An 18130-nucleotide genomic window follows, 5' to 3' on the forward strand; every position below is an offset into this window, starting at 1 on the left:
CCCTGATTAGAAAGGATGTGATTAGCATGTTTAATCTACACTGTTATCTAGTTAGCTACATGACTAGCTAGGCTGTTAATGTGTCTTTGGAGTGTAATTATCTGCAATCCAAAACCATAATTGCACCAATAAAGCTGCAATCCAAAGACATTCTTTATAAATGAGGAACATTAAACAGAGAGGGAGCAGGCCTTTGTGTAGGCCTGTTCATCTGTGCTGAAGGTCACTGGCTTTCTGTTCTTCCTTTGAGAACTGGTGCACAATTTTGTTGTTCATTCAATTCTTGCTTTCTCTGCTTATCGGGTTTCTCTAAAAATTCAGTAGATAGCAGCCTATAGCAAAAGTCAAGTGTGATATCCCAACAACTTAATTATGTCATCATTATTGTCATCCTGCCCTACCAAAATCCATTGTTACAAACCACTTCTTCCTAAATTAGATGGACATGCAAATGGAAGAGCACATATTGACAACGTACATTCAGGCATACAAGTTGGTGATACTGTATAGACATTGTACCTCATGCTGAGCACAGGCAATCTCTGGAGCATGTTTTTCTGCCTTTTTTAAGTAAAGGTATTTATAGTCTAGTGGCCTGTGAATTGTTCTAAGAAAGTTTTTTGGTTTTTTTTCAGTAATGACCAGTCTTTTCCCTGATATAAGGGTAATGGTGCAGCTAGTAACCCATTATTTCAGATCTCCAGTAATCAACTTGAGCACTTTAGACATGCTATGTTATTGTTCCTGCTGGTAGCCTATTTCAAGAGAGTTAAAGACTTTTAAATGTCTAGTAATACATTTTACCATCATTTTTTAGTTTGAATTCTATTTTTAAAATACTTGTAACTGAATTTTTCTTCAGGTCATATTTATGCTGCATGCCAAATGGTTTTTAGAAGTTAATACACTTGATTGTGAGATTACCGGTAATATCCGATACCATTGTGATCTATATTATGGGCTTAATTACTACTGATAACGTTGTATATAATAACCATTTCAAAGTACAAGGAATGAATGAAAAGTATGAGTGGTAATATATCACAACACCCTGGCATGGATTATTTCCCTGAATTTTTTATTATTGAAGTTAATAAGGCAAAATAAAGCAACTTGCATTTTACAAAGAAACCAGAAAGTGCAAACTCCTGAAGACTCTCCCATGTGTGGCCACTATAAAGACCAGACAACCGAGACACCTAACATAAATATGAAATTAACATCAATAAACAATAATTAGTGGCACTTTTTTAATCAGTTTATTATTAAGTTAGATAATGTTGCACAGCCACCATCAAAGTCCCTGTGAACAAACTGTTACTATAGAAACGATAACATATTAGAACAAACGCATTAATATAAACCTATTATTTATGGTACAGCCGGAACCACTGTCAGAGCCGTGCTGTTATCGAAAATGAATCCACACCTGTCTGATTCGAGAATTCGACAGAGCCTTGGAATTAATAACTTTAACACTGTATTGTAGGAGCAGTTTGAAATCACAGCAAGCCATATTTCAAAAACATGAATATGGGGACAGATTGTAGAAATTTTTAATGAGCTATGTATAATTGTAACTGACTTTTTTTTTAATCATACTGGAAAGTTATGCCGCTCCAAATTAAGTAGTTATTAAATATGTAATTGAATAACCTATTGCTGTCTGTCTAGAGGATAATGAATCACAGTAGAATTGTTATGCAAACCTAGTGGAGATTTCTGTGAAAGTCACCGTGTTCTAGTACATCTGTGACATTTGAAACTGTGTGAAAAGATTGTACTCAGCTTGTCTCTATGGTATTGATGTCAGCAATTTCTGCCCACCTTAGACCACGATGGTGATCCGATGCAGCCCAGTAGTGTCAATATCGCTCAGCCATCAGTCATATACACCAAGATACCTGCTCCAAGCATGTCATTACACAGCACAGAGCACGGAGATGAGAGGCTGCCCTTTGTCTCTCACTGACTCATCCAGGCAAATGCCAGCCAGAATACTTATCCCTGGAGCCATCAATGGTTTCTATGTATGATATTTTCAACTACAGCCTAATGAATTCCACTCTCTCAATGCTGTCTGGGCAATTTAGATTATGAAAGTATGCAAAGCACAGAAAATAGTGTTGAGAGAAGTAGCACTAGCAGACCCACTCAGTGTATCAGTGTAGGAGCAGAAACCGAGAGCCATGGTGCTGTACACGACACTCAAGCTTACTTCCGACACAGATCGTATATTATTACATATGTGTAAACAGCTCTGATCAGGTTTATTCTTTTTTTTTTCCACATCCAATATGAACCAAATTCAAATGAAGTTCTAAATCTGATATCTGATATCCGGTCATCTGATTTTTCAGTTCATTCTGAAGTTATTGTCACTGTAACGTGACAGATAAATGCATTTACTCAGAATGATAGCTTGGGAAAAGGATGCATGTGTTGGGAAAGTTGTGTATTCAGATAGTCAGACAAACCGTTGAATATTTTTCTATTCAAAATTCAAAACTTAAAACACTCATTCTCAATTGTCAATGGTGTTGACTCCATTCTGCAACTCCTGACTTCTCAGCCTCAATCACATTTTTCATTAAATGGAGGTCAACAGAAGTAATGCAGTGCTGGCCAGAGCAGCAGTATGGAGTCTTTTACTCTCCTCCTCTGCCTCATCCTTATATTGCGTGATGCTTTGAAGACCTCTCAACATATTTCACTCAAATGCTACAAAAATGATCTCGCCTGTGTTAGGGGTCATGTTCAATCACAGTGGTGCTACTGATTAAAAAGTTGCTATTTCCAGTCAAGCCCTTTTTGGCTGTGGAATGATGTAAAAACCGGAACAGGATACAGGTCAGGTCTTATATGTACAAAAATAAAAAATAAAAAATCACATCTATGTCAAAATATCTCAATGTAAATGCAGCCCAAATGATGTTTACTCTGCTACATCTGTTTCAGCAGGTTGGTTTTTTTTTCCACTTGACATTTTATCTCAACTGCTTCTTTAGAAAATTAAATAAGATTCCTCACATAATTTGGGTGTAAGTAGCCCGTTTGGTTTCCAGATGTGCCTGAGCATTGCCTCTGAGGAAAGAGTGACTTTTAATTAAATTGTTAGCAAATCGTTAGCAAGAGACAAATGCGCTGAGTGTTTTTGAGGTAAATGTCATTTGGTTTACTCAGTGATTGACTAAGCTTACATTTGAGTATTCAGTTATAAATTGCAGGTTCTGGAATGTTTTGTAAACTTTAGTGGAAACTTTTTGTAATCAGAAGAACAGAGCGTTTCCCAGAAAGTACGGTAATTGTTTTTTAAGATATTCATTTGATTCATTTCACTTGATATGTTGTAAATTCAAACTGAATTCATATTTACCAACGTCCAATCCAATACAAAAGTATAATTCAAGGTAGAAAACGAATATTTCCGGATTATTTTCTATCAAATGGTAGTTTTACCCAATTCTTCTCCTATTTTGGTGGATGCTTGTCCACTAATTAGTTCTCCCCTAATTCATGACTATTTCCTATCTGTGATAATGCGGATAACACGTTTACTTGGAGACACATAAAGCCACCACATCCTTTCGAATTGCTGCTTAGGGCAGCTAAACACATTGAGGAGAGAGTTAATATGCATCAGATCACCAACAACCTGCTGAGAGACAGGGCCTTATCTTTATCTTCCAGATAACAGCTCACATTTTGAACAGTTTTGAACATTGGGTTTTGAACTTGCCATCTCACAGCAATAAAGTGAATTGCCATTGCCATTTTTAAGGCCATAAAAAAGACCCTCGTGGCTACTGTAGGATTCTCACAAAGGGGCTTGACAGCTTCTCTAAACCATCCATATGGCAAAAGTAGAATTAGCAAGCAGTTACTCTCTCTCTGACCTTTAATTAGAGTATGAGTGATTAGTCTAATTGGAAGATACTATATTACAATATACAAGTACTCTGCCACCACTGAACAAACATCTGAGCTGATGTGTTTATCGAGAGTGCCTTACAATTGAGACAGGATACAACTGAGCGGTTGAGGATCGGGGATCTTGCTCAAGGACCCAACAGTGATACCCTGACAATGCCGGGATTTGAAGACTTGAAGTCTTAGCATGCACTCATTATATCCATGCCTTGTGTCTGAGCTTGCAGGTCTTTGTAATTCCTGGTTTTCCTGGACTGCTTTCCTGTTTATAATTTTGGATTATCACTCTGTGTTTGCCTGCATGTGATATGAACCCTGCTAGGATTTCTGACAGTGATTTATGGATCGCCCTAAATGAAACCCACCTGCATCCTGCTTTCACTCATCACATGTCATATCAGACTGAGGAGAGAACATTTGAATTAGAGCCATTCATCCATCCATTCTCTGTACCACTTATCCTACACATGGTCATGGGTTACCTGGAGCCTATCCCAGGGGACTCAGGGCATGAGGCAAGGGACACCCTGGACCTGGTGCCACCCCTTCACAGGGCACAATCACACACATTCACACAACCATTCTTACACTACAGACAATTTGGAAATGCCAATCAGACTACAATGCATGTCTTCGTACTTGAGGAGGAAACTGTATTCTCAGAGGAAACCCCTGAAGCATTGGGAAAACATGCAAACTCCATGCACACGTGGCGGAGGCGGAAATTGAACCCTCAACCCTTGAGATGCAAGGCAGCTATGCTAACCACTAAGCCACAATTAGAGCCATTAATTTCTTATTCCAAGGTTCTGCATAGTATTCCTGTAAAACGTGTATTAGGTGATTCTGATGTACATTACCCAGAGAGGATTTGCCTTGAATTCATTGAATGTCTGGAAGGCATAAAGCATAAGTTCAAAAAAAGGAATGCTTACAAGTGAACTCATAGACTGGATTGCAATAGCACTTACAAGAAACATATGAATTGGCCATCCTTTATGATCCTTATAAGCAAAGTTGGACCCAGAGGACATTTAGCTTGCATGTGGTCCTCTCCTTGACATTAGCTACTGAGGAAGTCAGGGTCATTGGTTGTGTACAACATGAAGAGACTTCGAGCCATCTGTTTTCCCTTCTGTTTTGCCATGAGAAGTAGTTATAGCTGGCACTGAAAGGTGTCTGTGTTTGCTAAATGCCTCAAGGCTATCGGAATAATGCCAGTACTGTCTTACAGCATAGCAGTTCATCAGATAGCAGTTCACCGGATTGATATATATTTGAAGGTACCCGGTTTTAGCCAAGGGGGATGGGTAGAAAGGAAATAACAGAGACACACCGGTGTTTACTGAGACTGTGGTTAAAAAGATTTTTTCATATATCAGCAGTTTTGAAGGCTAATTAATATAAAATATTTGAGTTTTATGTATCACTGATGTTTTCTCTCTAGTCACAGTCTCGGTGCCTGCTACAGATTTGCTCCTTCATTAGGACTTGCTAAAAAATTTTATTTTGTTACTCCTTTCCTTTGACTTTGGACTTTTATTTAATATTGTGGCGTCGCTGCGCTCTTTTAACTATTTGCATTTTGGGATTCTTTCTGGGCAAAGCTCAGCAATATACAATTAACTTTGTTCTCTTTTCCAATGTTGTGTATGTCACCATAGGATTTTATCATGCAAAAAAAAAATCGTAGAGCCTTGACCTTCCATTGTTCCAAAGTGTAAATAATATGTTTTTTTAAAATGGGTTAATCAGAGAAAAAAATATATCTTGCTTTTTTTTGAGAACCTGTTCAGTGATTCGCTCTGTCCTACATCCCTTCAGCTGCCTTAAAGGATGTCACATGCCTTTTTTTATCAGCTTCTGATTGTACACAAGCCACCCAGAATTAATTGAGCTGATTTTTTCAAAATTGGTTTACATGAACTTTTTCACGTTTAATTGCTGTTAGAGTCAATCATGGTATCAGGGTGGTCAGTGGCATTTTTGGGGGCCTCCCCTGCCCCTCTTAGATCTGCTGCAGCATAAAGCACCCAATAGGCAACAGAAGCTAGTTTTAACATGATGTAAGCATATTCATGAGATATACTGTATGTGTGTGGATATCTTGGACTGTTAAGAAAGGGGCAGAGTTTTGAATGTGTGCATAAACAAATCTGTAGAATGATCAAGTGTTGAAAGTAGGTCTGGTGCAGCCATGTACAGTCCTTCATGCTATGTAGGTCACTCGCCACCCCAAGAGCTGGCATTACAGACCTTATCAGGCTTGTATAAAAACATCTAGAACATTCAACAAGAACATCTGAAAACATTTTGTAAGGGTCTAATACCTCTAAATGAGTTGTGTGGATGATATTATGAAAGAATCTGGACATAGTGATAAATTAGGTGACAATACATTTTTCAGTGATGTGGGTATTTCTTGGGGATTTTATTAACCAACCATTTTTTTCAACCAAGTAACTGTTAAATTTTTATTTCCATTTTATGTAAAATCACTCTTGCATATATTAAATAAACATGCAATTGCAATCAACTGTATTTTTTTTTAAATAGTTTTTTTAATGTGGCACTTTTGTTTTGCTAGTACTTGATTAGACAGCGTTTATCTTTTGGGATGTAACCAAATATGTATGTGAGGTGAATATATTACACAGAATGAGCAGATGATGTGTTCTAAACGGATACAAATTTATACTGTATACAAATAGGAGGCACTCATTTTTTTTCTTTTTCTCCAAAAAAATATTTAGGCCACGCCCACGTCAGGGTTAAATCTGAACACAGATACAGCCATTTCAAGCAGGAAACAGATACAAATACAGATGCAGATAGTCACATTGCCATAAACCCGTAATATATAACATGTTGAATATCGTATCTCAAGTATTGTGATATATTTTTTTGTCTAGTCACCCACTTCTAACCTGTATACTTAGTATGAAACTGTTCTTTCTGACCTCTTGAAATCTATATTAGAGCTGACATGTACATTCAGTTCTATTTCCATAGCCGGTGTTTTCTTATTTCAGAATGCAGAGGCCAGCTATGACTTCAGCAGCAATGACCCATACCCATACCCTCGCTACACAGATGATTGGTTTAACAGGTAATCAGCAGTCCGTCACACGGTTGGCTTTGTGACTCAAGACATGAAGGTGGGCTGGGCAGGAAGGAGGATGAGTGTGGTGACCTAAAGTCTGAGTTTCCTGCCAGTGGTTGGCTGAAGGGCTGCTTGCTTTTTCTTATTGATTTTCCTAACACATAGGCCTATTAAGTCATCTTCTCTCTGGGCTCTCAACTTGGCTGCATTAATATGGAGCACATGGCCCACGCTGACGCCTCGCAGCACACTGAGCTTGCTGTGTCTCACTTGTCAAGGTCTGTGGAGGTGTGACCACAGAAAACAAGGAACACAGAAGGACTGAACAGCATTAAAATATACCACCTTATAATATTTGAAAATTCTTTGTATTTCCTAAAGGAGTGCATGATATGGCTCAATTTGCCGATCATTTGTTAATGGAATAAAAATGATTTATTTTAGTGTATGTGTGTGTGTGTGTGTGTAGTGGTAGATGGCACCCAGAAGGTACTCAGCAGGGTCAGAGGCAGTGCAGATTAGCACGACTCCCTCTTTAATACAGCTACGCTCAAAACCTCAACGTTAATAAATCCTGGCACATTGTGACACCCAAAAAGAGCTTGAGGCCAACCTTTCTAATAAAGAAGAGCAGAAGCATAGCTTCTTTTTTGATGTGTTCTCAGTGTGTGTGTGTGTGTGTGTGTGTGTGTGTGTGTGTCTGTGAAGCATATGAAGGCAGCAGTAATATCATTAGTGTCACAGACTTGCCGGTTAATCAGACAGTTATTTATTAACACAAAAGCTGTATTTCTGAGAAGCTCTGTATTTCTTTTTTATGCACTGGCTTTCTTCCAGGCGTCATGTTTCTCCTTTTGTGTTGTGTTGAGAACAGTGCGGTTTCCTTATAATGGCTAAGGATATTTTTAGAACGAAGAAGCTGTCCATAAATTACATTTTCTATCTTACTTGTTACAAATAGATTTCCATTTATAACATGTCAGCAGACAGAGGGGTTCCCAGTGGCTTTGGATTATGTAAGATTAATTTGTGAGGTTTATGAATGTGCGGTAAGCAGAAATATTTATGTGCAGGCAGTAATGGGTGGAACAACAGACTTTATCTTGATTTAGAGACTTGATTTAATTGACTTGAATAAATTTAGGATATAGAACAGAACTGAAGCTCCGATTAAGGCCTGCAGTTGAAACGAGAGCAAGCAACTTCTAACCTTACTTTGGTACAAACAAAACCTCACACTAGCTCATAATTTAGCTCATTTTTTATCACTGGGGATTTTTTTTTTCTTTTGGTTGTTCACACTAAGTCAGTATATTGTGTTAGCAGTGTGTATTGCTAATAGACTTCATGTATTCTCAATACCTATGTGCATATCCTACTAACTTGTAATATTTTCTGAATGCAAATGTTCAGTCATGGAACCAGATGTGCCGGAGAGGTGTCTGCAGTGGCCAACAACAACATCTGTGGTGTAGGAGTGGCCTACCATTCCAAAGTGGCGGGTATGTCTCATACTATTTTTCAATCTAATTTTGAATCCTTTTGATTCTTGATAGACTTTTTCAGAATAAGTTCAGATCTCATGAGTTCACCAAGAATATTTTTTACTAATGGAACCTATTCAACCTATTCTATAGTCTAAACAGCTAGCTTGATTTAACTTCTCTGTTTCTCAATTCTAAGAATGCAAAGAACAGGCTTGCATTCTCATGAGGATCAATCTTGTCAGGCTACCTTGGAAGATTGAATCAGAATAATTCTTTTTAGATGCATATTTATATTATTGCCGTTAAAAAGATGTTAAAACTTCAGGCTTCTGTCATCTGTCATTGTTTTGCCGTAGGGAATTCTGGGACTTCAAGCTGGTTTGTTGTGTTCGGATGTGTCCTTGATATCAAGCTACAGGCACTACATTTAAGTTTAGTTATTCACAATGATTATCTGTAGTGCTTACAATATTCTAGATATTATAAAAGGTCATGACCATTGTTCATGGCTATGCTGTTGGCAGTTAGATTTGTGGTGAAGTATCTAGAATACACGAGTCACTTAAAAACATGCACTCAAAAGGAAAAGAAAGAAAAGAGTGTGAATAGGTGTGAAAACTAAACCATGCATCTACTTGCTGGTGATTCAGATGGTGTAAAGACAGTGTTAATTATCACATGATCCTTGTTCTCACTAGTCCCCCTCAACTAACTCCTCTATCAATTCAAGGGCTAGCGCTAAAGGTCATGCCTGCAGAACAGTACAGGAATAGACATGCCCATTATTTCTTCAAACCTCCTCATTTCAGACTTTCACAGTTTTGAGCAATACCACAGCACATAAAGGAGGAGATACAGCTGAACGATATAAATTACAGGATTTATGGATGTATTTAAGCTGGAACCTGATCTTATTTATATAAAGAAAGAGCCTGAGTTGAATAGTGACTGCCATGTGTAAATTAAAATTGAGATAAGGAACATGACCTGGATCTTCCCCCGGTCTAGGCATCCGAATGTTGGACCAGCCATTCATGACGGACATCATTGAAGCCTCCTCCATCAGTCACATGCCGCAGGTTATTGACATATACAGTGCTAGCTGGGGTCCCACTGACGACGGAAAGACGGTGGATGGGCCTCGTGAGCTAACCCTTCAGGCCATGGCAGATGGCGTCAACAAGGTACTCATGGGAAATATAGTGTTTTATTGTGAATTTGTCAGTTTTGAATGTTGTAATGTTATAATATTGTAGAGCAGGACAGTATAAAGTGTAGGCAGGGCTTCTCATTACGATATTTATTTCTGTGCACTGGTTTAGCAAATATATACCATGCAAATATCTGTAAATATTATAAATATGCATTGCTACAGTGTATGATAATATAACATAATGTTTGTGAATCCAGTGAGATTTTCATGTCTGTGCTCTGTGGCAGTTTAAACCTTCAATAAGTTTGTATTTTTTTTCCAGAGTGTATGCTGTTACAACTACAGATTGAAATATCACCCATGTGCTATGTAGATTGTGTTCATACACTCAACATATAGCATGAATATTGTATTGTGTCGTGTTTCAAGTTAGAAACTATGACCTTGCCAGGTAAAATGTTTATTAACATGGCCACTTTGATTAACATGAGAGCGTTTTAGACAATGTAAGGGGAATGACATTCAAATAATAATGCAACATTTTTAATTATTATAAAATATTACATAAATCTAATTTATATCATATATATCCAATTTATATATTATTTATATAGATCTGCATTAATGGTTTGCAAAAAATCCCCATGGGGTTGTAACCCTCAGTTAGAGAACCTACCCTATAGATTATTGTTTTTGTTCACCTGCAAATATTCCCATTTTTGTTCAACATATCATATCTAAATGGACCCTGAAAGTGCATAAGTGATTCTAAGGTAGATGAAGTACAATTTCAAGAAATCCAAAGAAGCACTCATGTAAAGCACCAAGCTGTCCCTCCATATTTCACCAACATGACTAACAAGGCCTCGTGGTCATGGCCTCGAATTAACTCGTTGAATTAATCATAGCACTATGGAGTGACGCCCACATGTTCCCAAGTGGTCTGGAACGATTATTGTGACCCTCACATACCTCCCTCTAGTCCAGAGCAGAACAAACAACCCTAATCAAGTCATATCCCACTCAGTATCTCTGTGGTAATGGTGGCTTATATAAGCCTTTTTTTTGTGCACTCTAAAAAAGTTGTGGGGAGAAGTTCTCTTGGGGAGTTGCATACAACTTGTTACACTTACCCTCAGAACATATCCCTTTGTTTTAGTTTCTCTAGTCAATGGCTTTGAACTGTTCACATTGGCACAGCTATGGAATAAAATGGTGCTGAGAGAACACCAGCTCTGATATGTATATATATATATATATATATATATATATATATATATATATATATATATATATATATATATACACACACACTCACACACACACACACACACACACACATATATATATATATATATATATATATATATATATATATATATATTTATTATCTGATAAAAAAATGACAGAATTTCAAATTCTGCTCAGAAGAATTTGAATCTAACCCTCACCCACGAGGTTTCTAGGCATAGACAGTGTTGCTCAAGGGTCAGTAGATTATACTTAGCTTAAACAATAAAAACCCCTCATCAATTATTTGTTTAATTGTAGCAGGACACAATTAGCAGATGATGTGACAGATTTAGTAATTTACTGTAGAATTTTGTCATTGTAACACTAGTATATTACACATCATTTGAGGCAATTTTTCCAACTGATATGTAATGACATAATGCACAGTGTTCAGTAAGCCCAATATGGCTGATATGTGATGTAATAAGTAATCGTATAGCATAGAAATGTCACAAAAATCCTCGCAGCTCCTCTCTTGGCAAGTGTCCCTTAGAAAGCTTGTGGTCCTCCCACACCTCGATGATTCCCTCTTATGAGCTCTCTGTGTGAATAGAGCTTGTTACAAAAGCAGCAGTGTTTAAAGTGCAATCATTTCTTTTAGCTAATTGCAGCCAAGCTGAGCTGATGGATCTCCATTCAGAGAGAGAGAACAGAGTGAGAGAGAATACACAAAAATGGGGTGGTGGGGTGGATGGTGGGGGTGCGGGTGGAGGGGGGTCGGGGGACGGTGGTTGGAGGAATAAATACATTCAGAGAGAGGAGGAAAGAAAGATGTGTTTACAAAAACAAAAACACGGGCAATTCATTAAGGATCTTGAGTCTGTCTTCAGTTTTATGAACATTACACTTTAAATCCAAGTAATCCACTTAGCCAAGCATAGTTAATTGCTACGTGTATAGATGATAATCAGGGAACAAGTGGCAATATGAGAGCTAATGGTATGAAACCGAATAAATGTAGTGTGTTTGACATTGATGAAGGTTGTAAGAATGGTGTTGTTCTTCTACTGCTTATCAAAAAGCCAAAACTATGCATTTTACCCCAGAATAGACGGACCTACCTAAATAATAGTAGCTACTGCAATGTGTTATTATTGAAGTTATTAAAAACATCAATCACTTATATGAATGTTAATTATGTTTGTTGTGTGTGTACAGGGCCGAGGAGGGAAAGGCAGTATCTATGTGTGGGCTTCAGGTGATGGCGGTGGCTATGATGACTGCAACTGTGATGGCTATGCCTCCAGCATGTGGACCATCTCCATTAATTCGGCCATTAACGATGGACGCACAGCTTTGTACGACGAGAGCTGCTCCTCCACACTCGCCTCGACATTCAGTAACGGCCGTAAGAGGAACCCCGAGGCAGGAGTGGTGAGTAGGTAGTTGTTGTGGGGGTGTGTGTGGGAGTGTACGTCCATGTGTGTATGTTCAAATGTGTGTGTTTATGTGTATTTGTTAAGTTGTCTCAGGTAATACTGTGTATTTTAAGCAGTAGAAATGCAGTCATTGACTGACCATGTTATTTGTTATACTTTTATTAAAGCCCTATATGAAATACAGGGTTTCAAATAATTTACTGTAGGTTATTAGGTGGTGACTTGATAGACATAATAAGTACCATGAACTGCTAAACACTAAATTATACCATTCATTTTACCACCTTGATGTCAGGACAGAGAAGAGTCCAAGGATGGTGGGTCCAGTCGAGTAATGTGAGAGGCTGAACAAGATCGTAGTGCAGCATGCTAAGTTTCTTGAGGTACTGTAGGTGGGAAGCCATTTTGGGTTTGTGAGAATGTGGGCAGCTACAGGAAGCCAATGGAGGGAACATAGCAATGGGATGGTGTGGGAGAACTTGGAGAAATTAAAAACAAGTTCTGTTTCTGCATTTTGGACCAGTTGCAATGGTCACATGACACAGAGGGGAAGACCTGCCAGAAGCGAGTTGCAGTAGTCCAATCTTGAAGTGACAAGGGATTGAACAAGCACCTGATTGAGAAGGATAGTTTGTTGTCAAGAACTACCCTAAGGTTGCATGTACTGTCATATGATGTGATCTAAAGATTCTGCAAGGAGATCATAAGATCTTGACCAGAGAATGCATCTCTAAGGGTATACAGCAGCTCGGTCTTGCTGGAACAAGATGTTGCAGACATGCTGAGACCAATGCAGAAACTGAGATGAGTGTCTGAGGGAGGAAAGGGAAGAATGAGCTGACTATCATTAGTATAGTGTTGACAGGAAAACCCATGTGAGAATATCACCTGACTAAGACAGCATGTATCAGGGAGGAGTTGAAGGGGGCTAAGCACTGAGCCTTGTGGGACAGAGATGGAGAGTCTGCATGGAGCAGATGGGTTCCCTCCATATCACCTAATACGACCTTCCCGCAAGAATCAAACCACCACCATGCTGTGCTTCTAATTACAAGATTTGTGCGTCTCTTCTGAGTGTGTCAAAGGCTTTTGAGAGGTCAAGCAGGATGATGACCTCCAATGTAGTTTTGCCGATTTAGTGGCACAAAGCTTCTCAAGGGCTGTTTTTGTGGCGTGTGTGACCTCAAAGCCAGACTGGTTTGCATCTTGGGAAAGAAATGTTCATGGGAAACCAAACATCTTAATGTCGACAATTATAATCATAATCGAGTAACCTGAGTTTGGTGTTCTACCAAATGGATTAGCAGTCACCCCAGCCCCACTAATGCGTAATCAATAGTCCTTAAGCCATGATGGAGCCTGTGACACTTGTTTAAGTCTTGTTGGCAGAACAGAATTCCTAAGACCACAGGATCCAACACAATCAATAGATTTATGATAATCTACTGTCGATGCAAATCCTACCAAGACTGGAGACTGTTATGGAGATTTTCAGTGGGAGAGGTTTGCAGCACTGCCAGATTATAACTCCTTAGATGTTAATTTTTTTTGTGGTTCTAAAAGGGTTTTCTCTCTCATAGAGAAAACTATTAAGCATGAGGCAGGCTGTGTTCATTTATGCCAGCATGTGCACCGAAAAACACAGTACTTTAATGTTTTGTGAAAATGAAGTGAAGCAAATTTTCATCTTAGTCATTAATAAATATACAAAAATAAACATTTCAGTGCAAACCTTACCTGACCTTAGTTGAATCTCAAATGGCTTTCTACACTGTTCATAAGGGCACTAGGTAGGCCATTCATCTCCATTATGCTATATCCAATGTAGGGTGCAAACAAATAGGCAGCTATTTTAAGCGGATTTTTGCTAGGATCACTGGGAAGAAAAATAAGATCAATATAAAATAGTGATGAGGTTGTGGAGAATAGCAACAGCATTGATGCTGCACCATCAAAAAAAAAGCACTAGCTACATCCACTGCACAGAGATAAAAGAAACAAAGATCAATGATTACTTCAAAGATCAAGATATTGTTTGGGAAGCACTGGCTGACTGTTAGGTATCACTTATCTGTGCTCTTCACAGAATGGCAGTACACAGAATTCAAGTAGGCCAATTGTAACATGCCTGGAGTAAATATATATGAACCCCAATATCAGTGGAAGCCTTCTAAAGCACGGAATGATAGCAATGATAGAGAGCTAATTGCCCTGTGCTTTGTGTGTGCGAACACCTACCTATGAAATGGAAGTGGCAAGGTGATGTCTTCAGCATGGAACCTAATGTACTCGCCTTCACTCAATTTAAAGATATAGGTTGTGATGGAGTACTTTTTGCATGATAGAGAGGATATTGTCCAATTAGCAAGGCATCGGAGACAGGGATGAGCTTACATGCTGTCTCAGACTAGAAAATAGATTTTGTAGCTTCCTCAGTAGGTTCTGTTCAGATTTAAGATAATGCATGCCCTTGAATTTGATCATTTTTATTTATATTGCAAGATCTAAAAATAGTACCTGTTTTATGTTTTCCTTGGATACATTATGCCTAACAATCCCCTTCTTACTCTCATGTTTTGAGTTCATAACCTGTGCTTTTTGTTTAAATCACCATGTGCATGTATTTTGGTCTACTGCCTAATGTGTACACCTGTTCTGTGTTCATTTTTTGTATTTATATGCTTCTATTTCTTGTGTCTTTGCAAAGTCTTGTTCATTGTTAATGTGCATTTCTGAGCCTTAGTTTCCTGCGTTCCCTATTTGCTTGATAGTGAATAAAATGTGCATAGAAATAAAGCCCTTTGTGTAGTGCTCTAAAGTAAGAGTGAAGTTAAACGAAGACAATTCAACCCTCTTAACACACAGTAACATGTGCACTGCTGATTAGCTGATTCATGTTTTTTGGCCTTAGATCCAGGAGCTATTATTTTTTACACTTCCTCTCTCTTCCACTTTAATATTCTTTCTCTCTATTCATCTTTCAACTCACAGCCCAAAACCTTTTGGCATTGGCATAAACTGCAGCAGGAAGTACATTATTGCCAAAGCTATATTGTAGAATAAAATGTTCCTAGAACGAAAATAATGGTGGACCCATCTAAATAGATTGTCATTCGCTCTCTCTCTCTCTCTCTCTCTCTCTCTCTCTCTCTCTCTTTCTCTCTCTCTCTGCAGGCCACTACAGATCTGTATGGAAACTGTACATTGCGTCATTCAGGCACATCAGCTGCTGCTCCCGAGGCTGCTGGCGTGTTTGCCTTGTCATTAGAAGCCAAGTACGTACACTTCGGCTTCTTATCACGTTTCAGCTACACAGCCTGATTAAAGATTTATGCAGCAGACATGCAGCAGAGCTTGTAGCAGAGAGTGTACTGCAGTCTTGGCTGAAAATTATCGTCAGTGAGTCTTTTGCTCTGCCTACCAGTCCAACAGTGATGGTGTTTTAAGCCTCTCCTGTTTGTATATTTTAATGCCTTCCTCTTCATGTTTGTGCTTGAAGCCAGCATCGAGCAAATTGCTGCATGAATGCCAGCAAGCAAAAAAAACACTGGCCTTCATCTGGTCCTTAAAGCTAATTAAATGGGCGTGGAACTCACACTTTGCATCACTGCATTGGCTCGGAGCTCTCCATAATTTGCTTAATTGAAAGCAAGAGACCGTTAGAGGGGCAGGTGCTCAAAATTTTAAAAGGGGGCATGGATTCATTTTTAAACCACTAAATGTAGCATATTCACTGAAGGAATTTCCTAGCACTTTGGACAGTATTGTACCTTACAGCACTGTAAAAAGAGCACCATGTGCATCAAGGGGCAAAGGAGGAAAAGCGCAAGTGCCTCAGGCAACTGTTACATCATCTTGCTGCATCATATCAAAGACAATATTGCTACGCAGAATATCAAAGAATTGTTCCTTTAATTCCCGCTGTCAAAGAAACTACAGGTTGTATTATTAATTTAGCCCTCTTTGTGGTGGAACTGACTTCAGCATGTCATTTTCACTTCACTTGTGCTGCGTGACACAGTCTTTAGCGTGCTGTGACTGGTGCTAATGAATGTTGACATGACCTTACCTCTGCAAAGCCTCAGTGTTTGTTCAGCATTGAATAATGTTGTAGCTGATGGTGGAGCAGGTCACTCGCTCCAGCCAACGGTAAATACTGATTGCAGGCGGTAAGTGCATGTGTGTTTTGTCAGTTGCCCAAACATACTTACAGCACTGTAGTGATACCTGCAATACGCCGAGGAGCAGAGAATGGACTGATTTGAAAGATGAATCACACATTGAATAGTCTAAATCTGGGCCAGCATTCTAAGAAAAGCATATTTGTATTTCATCGTTACTAAAATGTCTAACAGAGTATATTGCCGTTGCTCATGTTGTTTTGTAATCTGGAAATGAATGTTTCATAAAGCAGTTGTGGCACCTAATATTTGACCCACATAAGTTGTGATTATAAATAAAGAGAATATTCAAACCAAAAAAAAAAACGTATGTAATGTTTTACAGTGTCAAATTATTAGTATTAGTGAACAAATGGTTTCGTCAAGGCCACCTCATTTGTCCATTTTGAACTGGACAACTGATGATCAGAAAAACACAAGGTAATATTTTTCTAATCTTCACTTGTCCAGTTTCAGTCAGCCTGTGCATATTGTAGCCTCAGATTCCTGTTCTTGGCTGAGAGGAGTGGAACACGATGTGGTCTTCTGCTGTTGTAGCTCAACTGCCTCAATTTTCAAGACACAGCGATCAGCCATAACATTAAAACCACTGACAGGTGAAGTGAATAACATTGATTATCTTGTTACAATGGCACCTGTCAAGGGGTGAGATATATTAGGCAGCAAGTGAACAGTGTCACGTATCGAGGTTGAGCCAGAAGCAAGTGCAGATAATGACATTTATTGAAACAAACGTACTATGAGACAAAGACACTAAGACAACTTGGTATAACACTGTGGCATGAAACAAAACACCGAGACATAAACAACAAGAGTCTAGGACAACGAAAGACAACCAAACAGTGCAGACAAGGACTATATATACACACGAGTGCTTATTAACAAAACGTGAGTCAGGTGCAGGTGGTCATGTGACAGCTAGTGCAGTGCAGTGGCTGATGGGAAGTGGAGTCCAGAGTTTCTTGATACATGACAAACAGTTAGTTCTTGAAGTTGATGAAGCTGAAAAATGAGCAAGCGTAAGAAGAATGGAAGAAGGTGGCCTGGTCTAATGAATCACATTTTTTTTTTTTGCATTATGTGGATGTCTGGGTGCATGTGCATTACTGACCAAGGGAAGAGATGGCACCAGGATGCACTGTCTGAAGAAGTGTGCTGCTCTGTGCAATGTTCTGCTTGGAAACATTGGGTCCTGGCATTCATGTGGATGTTACTATGACAAGTACCAAATACCTTGGTGTACTGCAGACCAAGTACACCCCTTCATGACAACGGTATTCCTTAATGGCAGTGGCCTCTTTCAGCAGAATAATGCACCCTGCCACACTATAAAAATTGTTCAGGAATGCTTTGAGGACCATGACAAAGAGTTCAAGGTGTTGACTCGGCCTCCAAATTCCCCAGATCTCAATCCGATCGAGCATCTGTGAGATGTTCTGGACAAACAAGTCTGATCCATGGAGGCCCCACCTTGCAACTTACAGGACTTAAAGGATCTGCTGCTAATGTCTTGGTGCTAGATACCACAGCATACCTTCAGAGGTCTTCAGAGTCCATGCTTCGACTGGTCAGAGCTGTTTTGGTGGCACAAGTGGGACCTACAC

At 38.9% G+C, this 18130-nt stretch overlaps 1 protein-coding gene across 1 annotated transcript in view; it reads left to right on the forward strand.

Annotated features, from left to right (window-relative positions):
- pcsk2 (proprotein convertase subtilisin/kexin type 2) overlaps window positions 1–18130 on the forward strand; it is a 37126-nt gene that overhangs the window by 14075 nt on the left and 4921 nt on the right. The window contains exons 6-10 of the mRNA XM_053620516.1: window positions 6963–7039; window positions 8447–8535; window positions 9529–9704; window positions 12125–12340; window positions 15520–15620. Coding sequence (XP_053476491.1) covers window positions 6963–7039; window positions 8447–8535; window positions 9529–9704; window positions 12125–12340; window positions 15520–15620 — 659 coding nt within the window. The remainder of the gene's footprint in view (window positions 1–6962; window positions 7040–8446; window positions 8536–9528; window positions 9705–12124; window positions 12341–15519; window positions 15621–18130) is intronic.

The sequence above is a fragment of the Ictalurus furcatus genome, chromosome 3 (genome assembly GCF_023375685.1).
Source record: "Ictalurus furcatus strain D&B chromosome 3, Billie_1.0, whole genome shotgun sequence".
Lineage (NCBI taxonomy): Eukaryota > Metazoa > Chordata > Actinopteri > Siluriformes > Ictaluridae > Ictalurus > Ictalurus furcatus.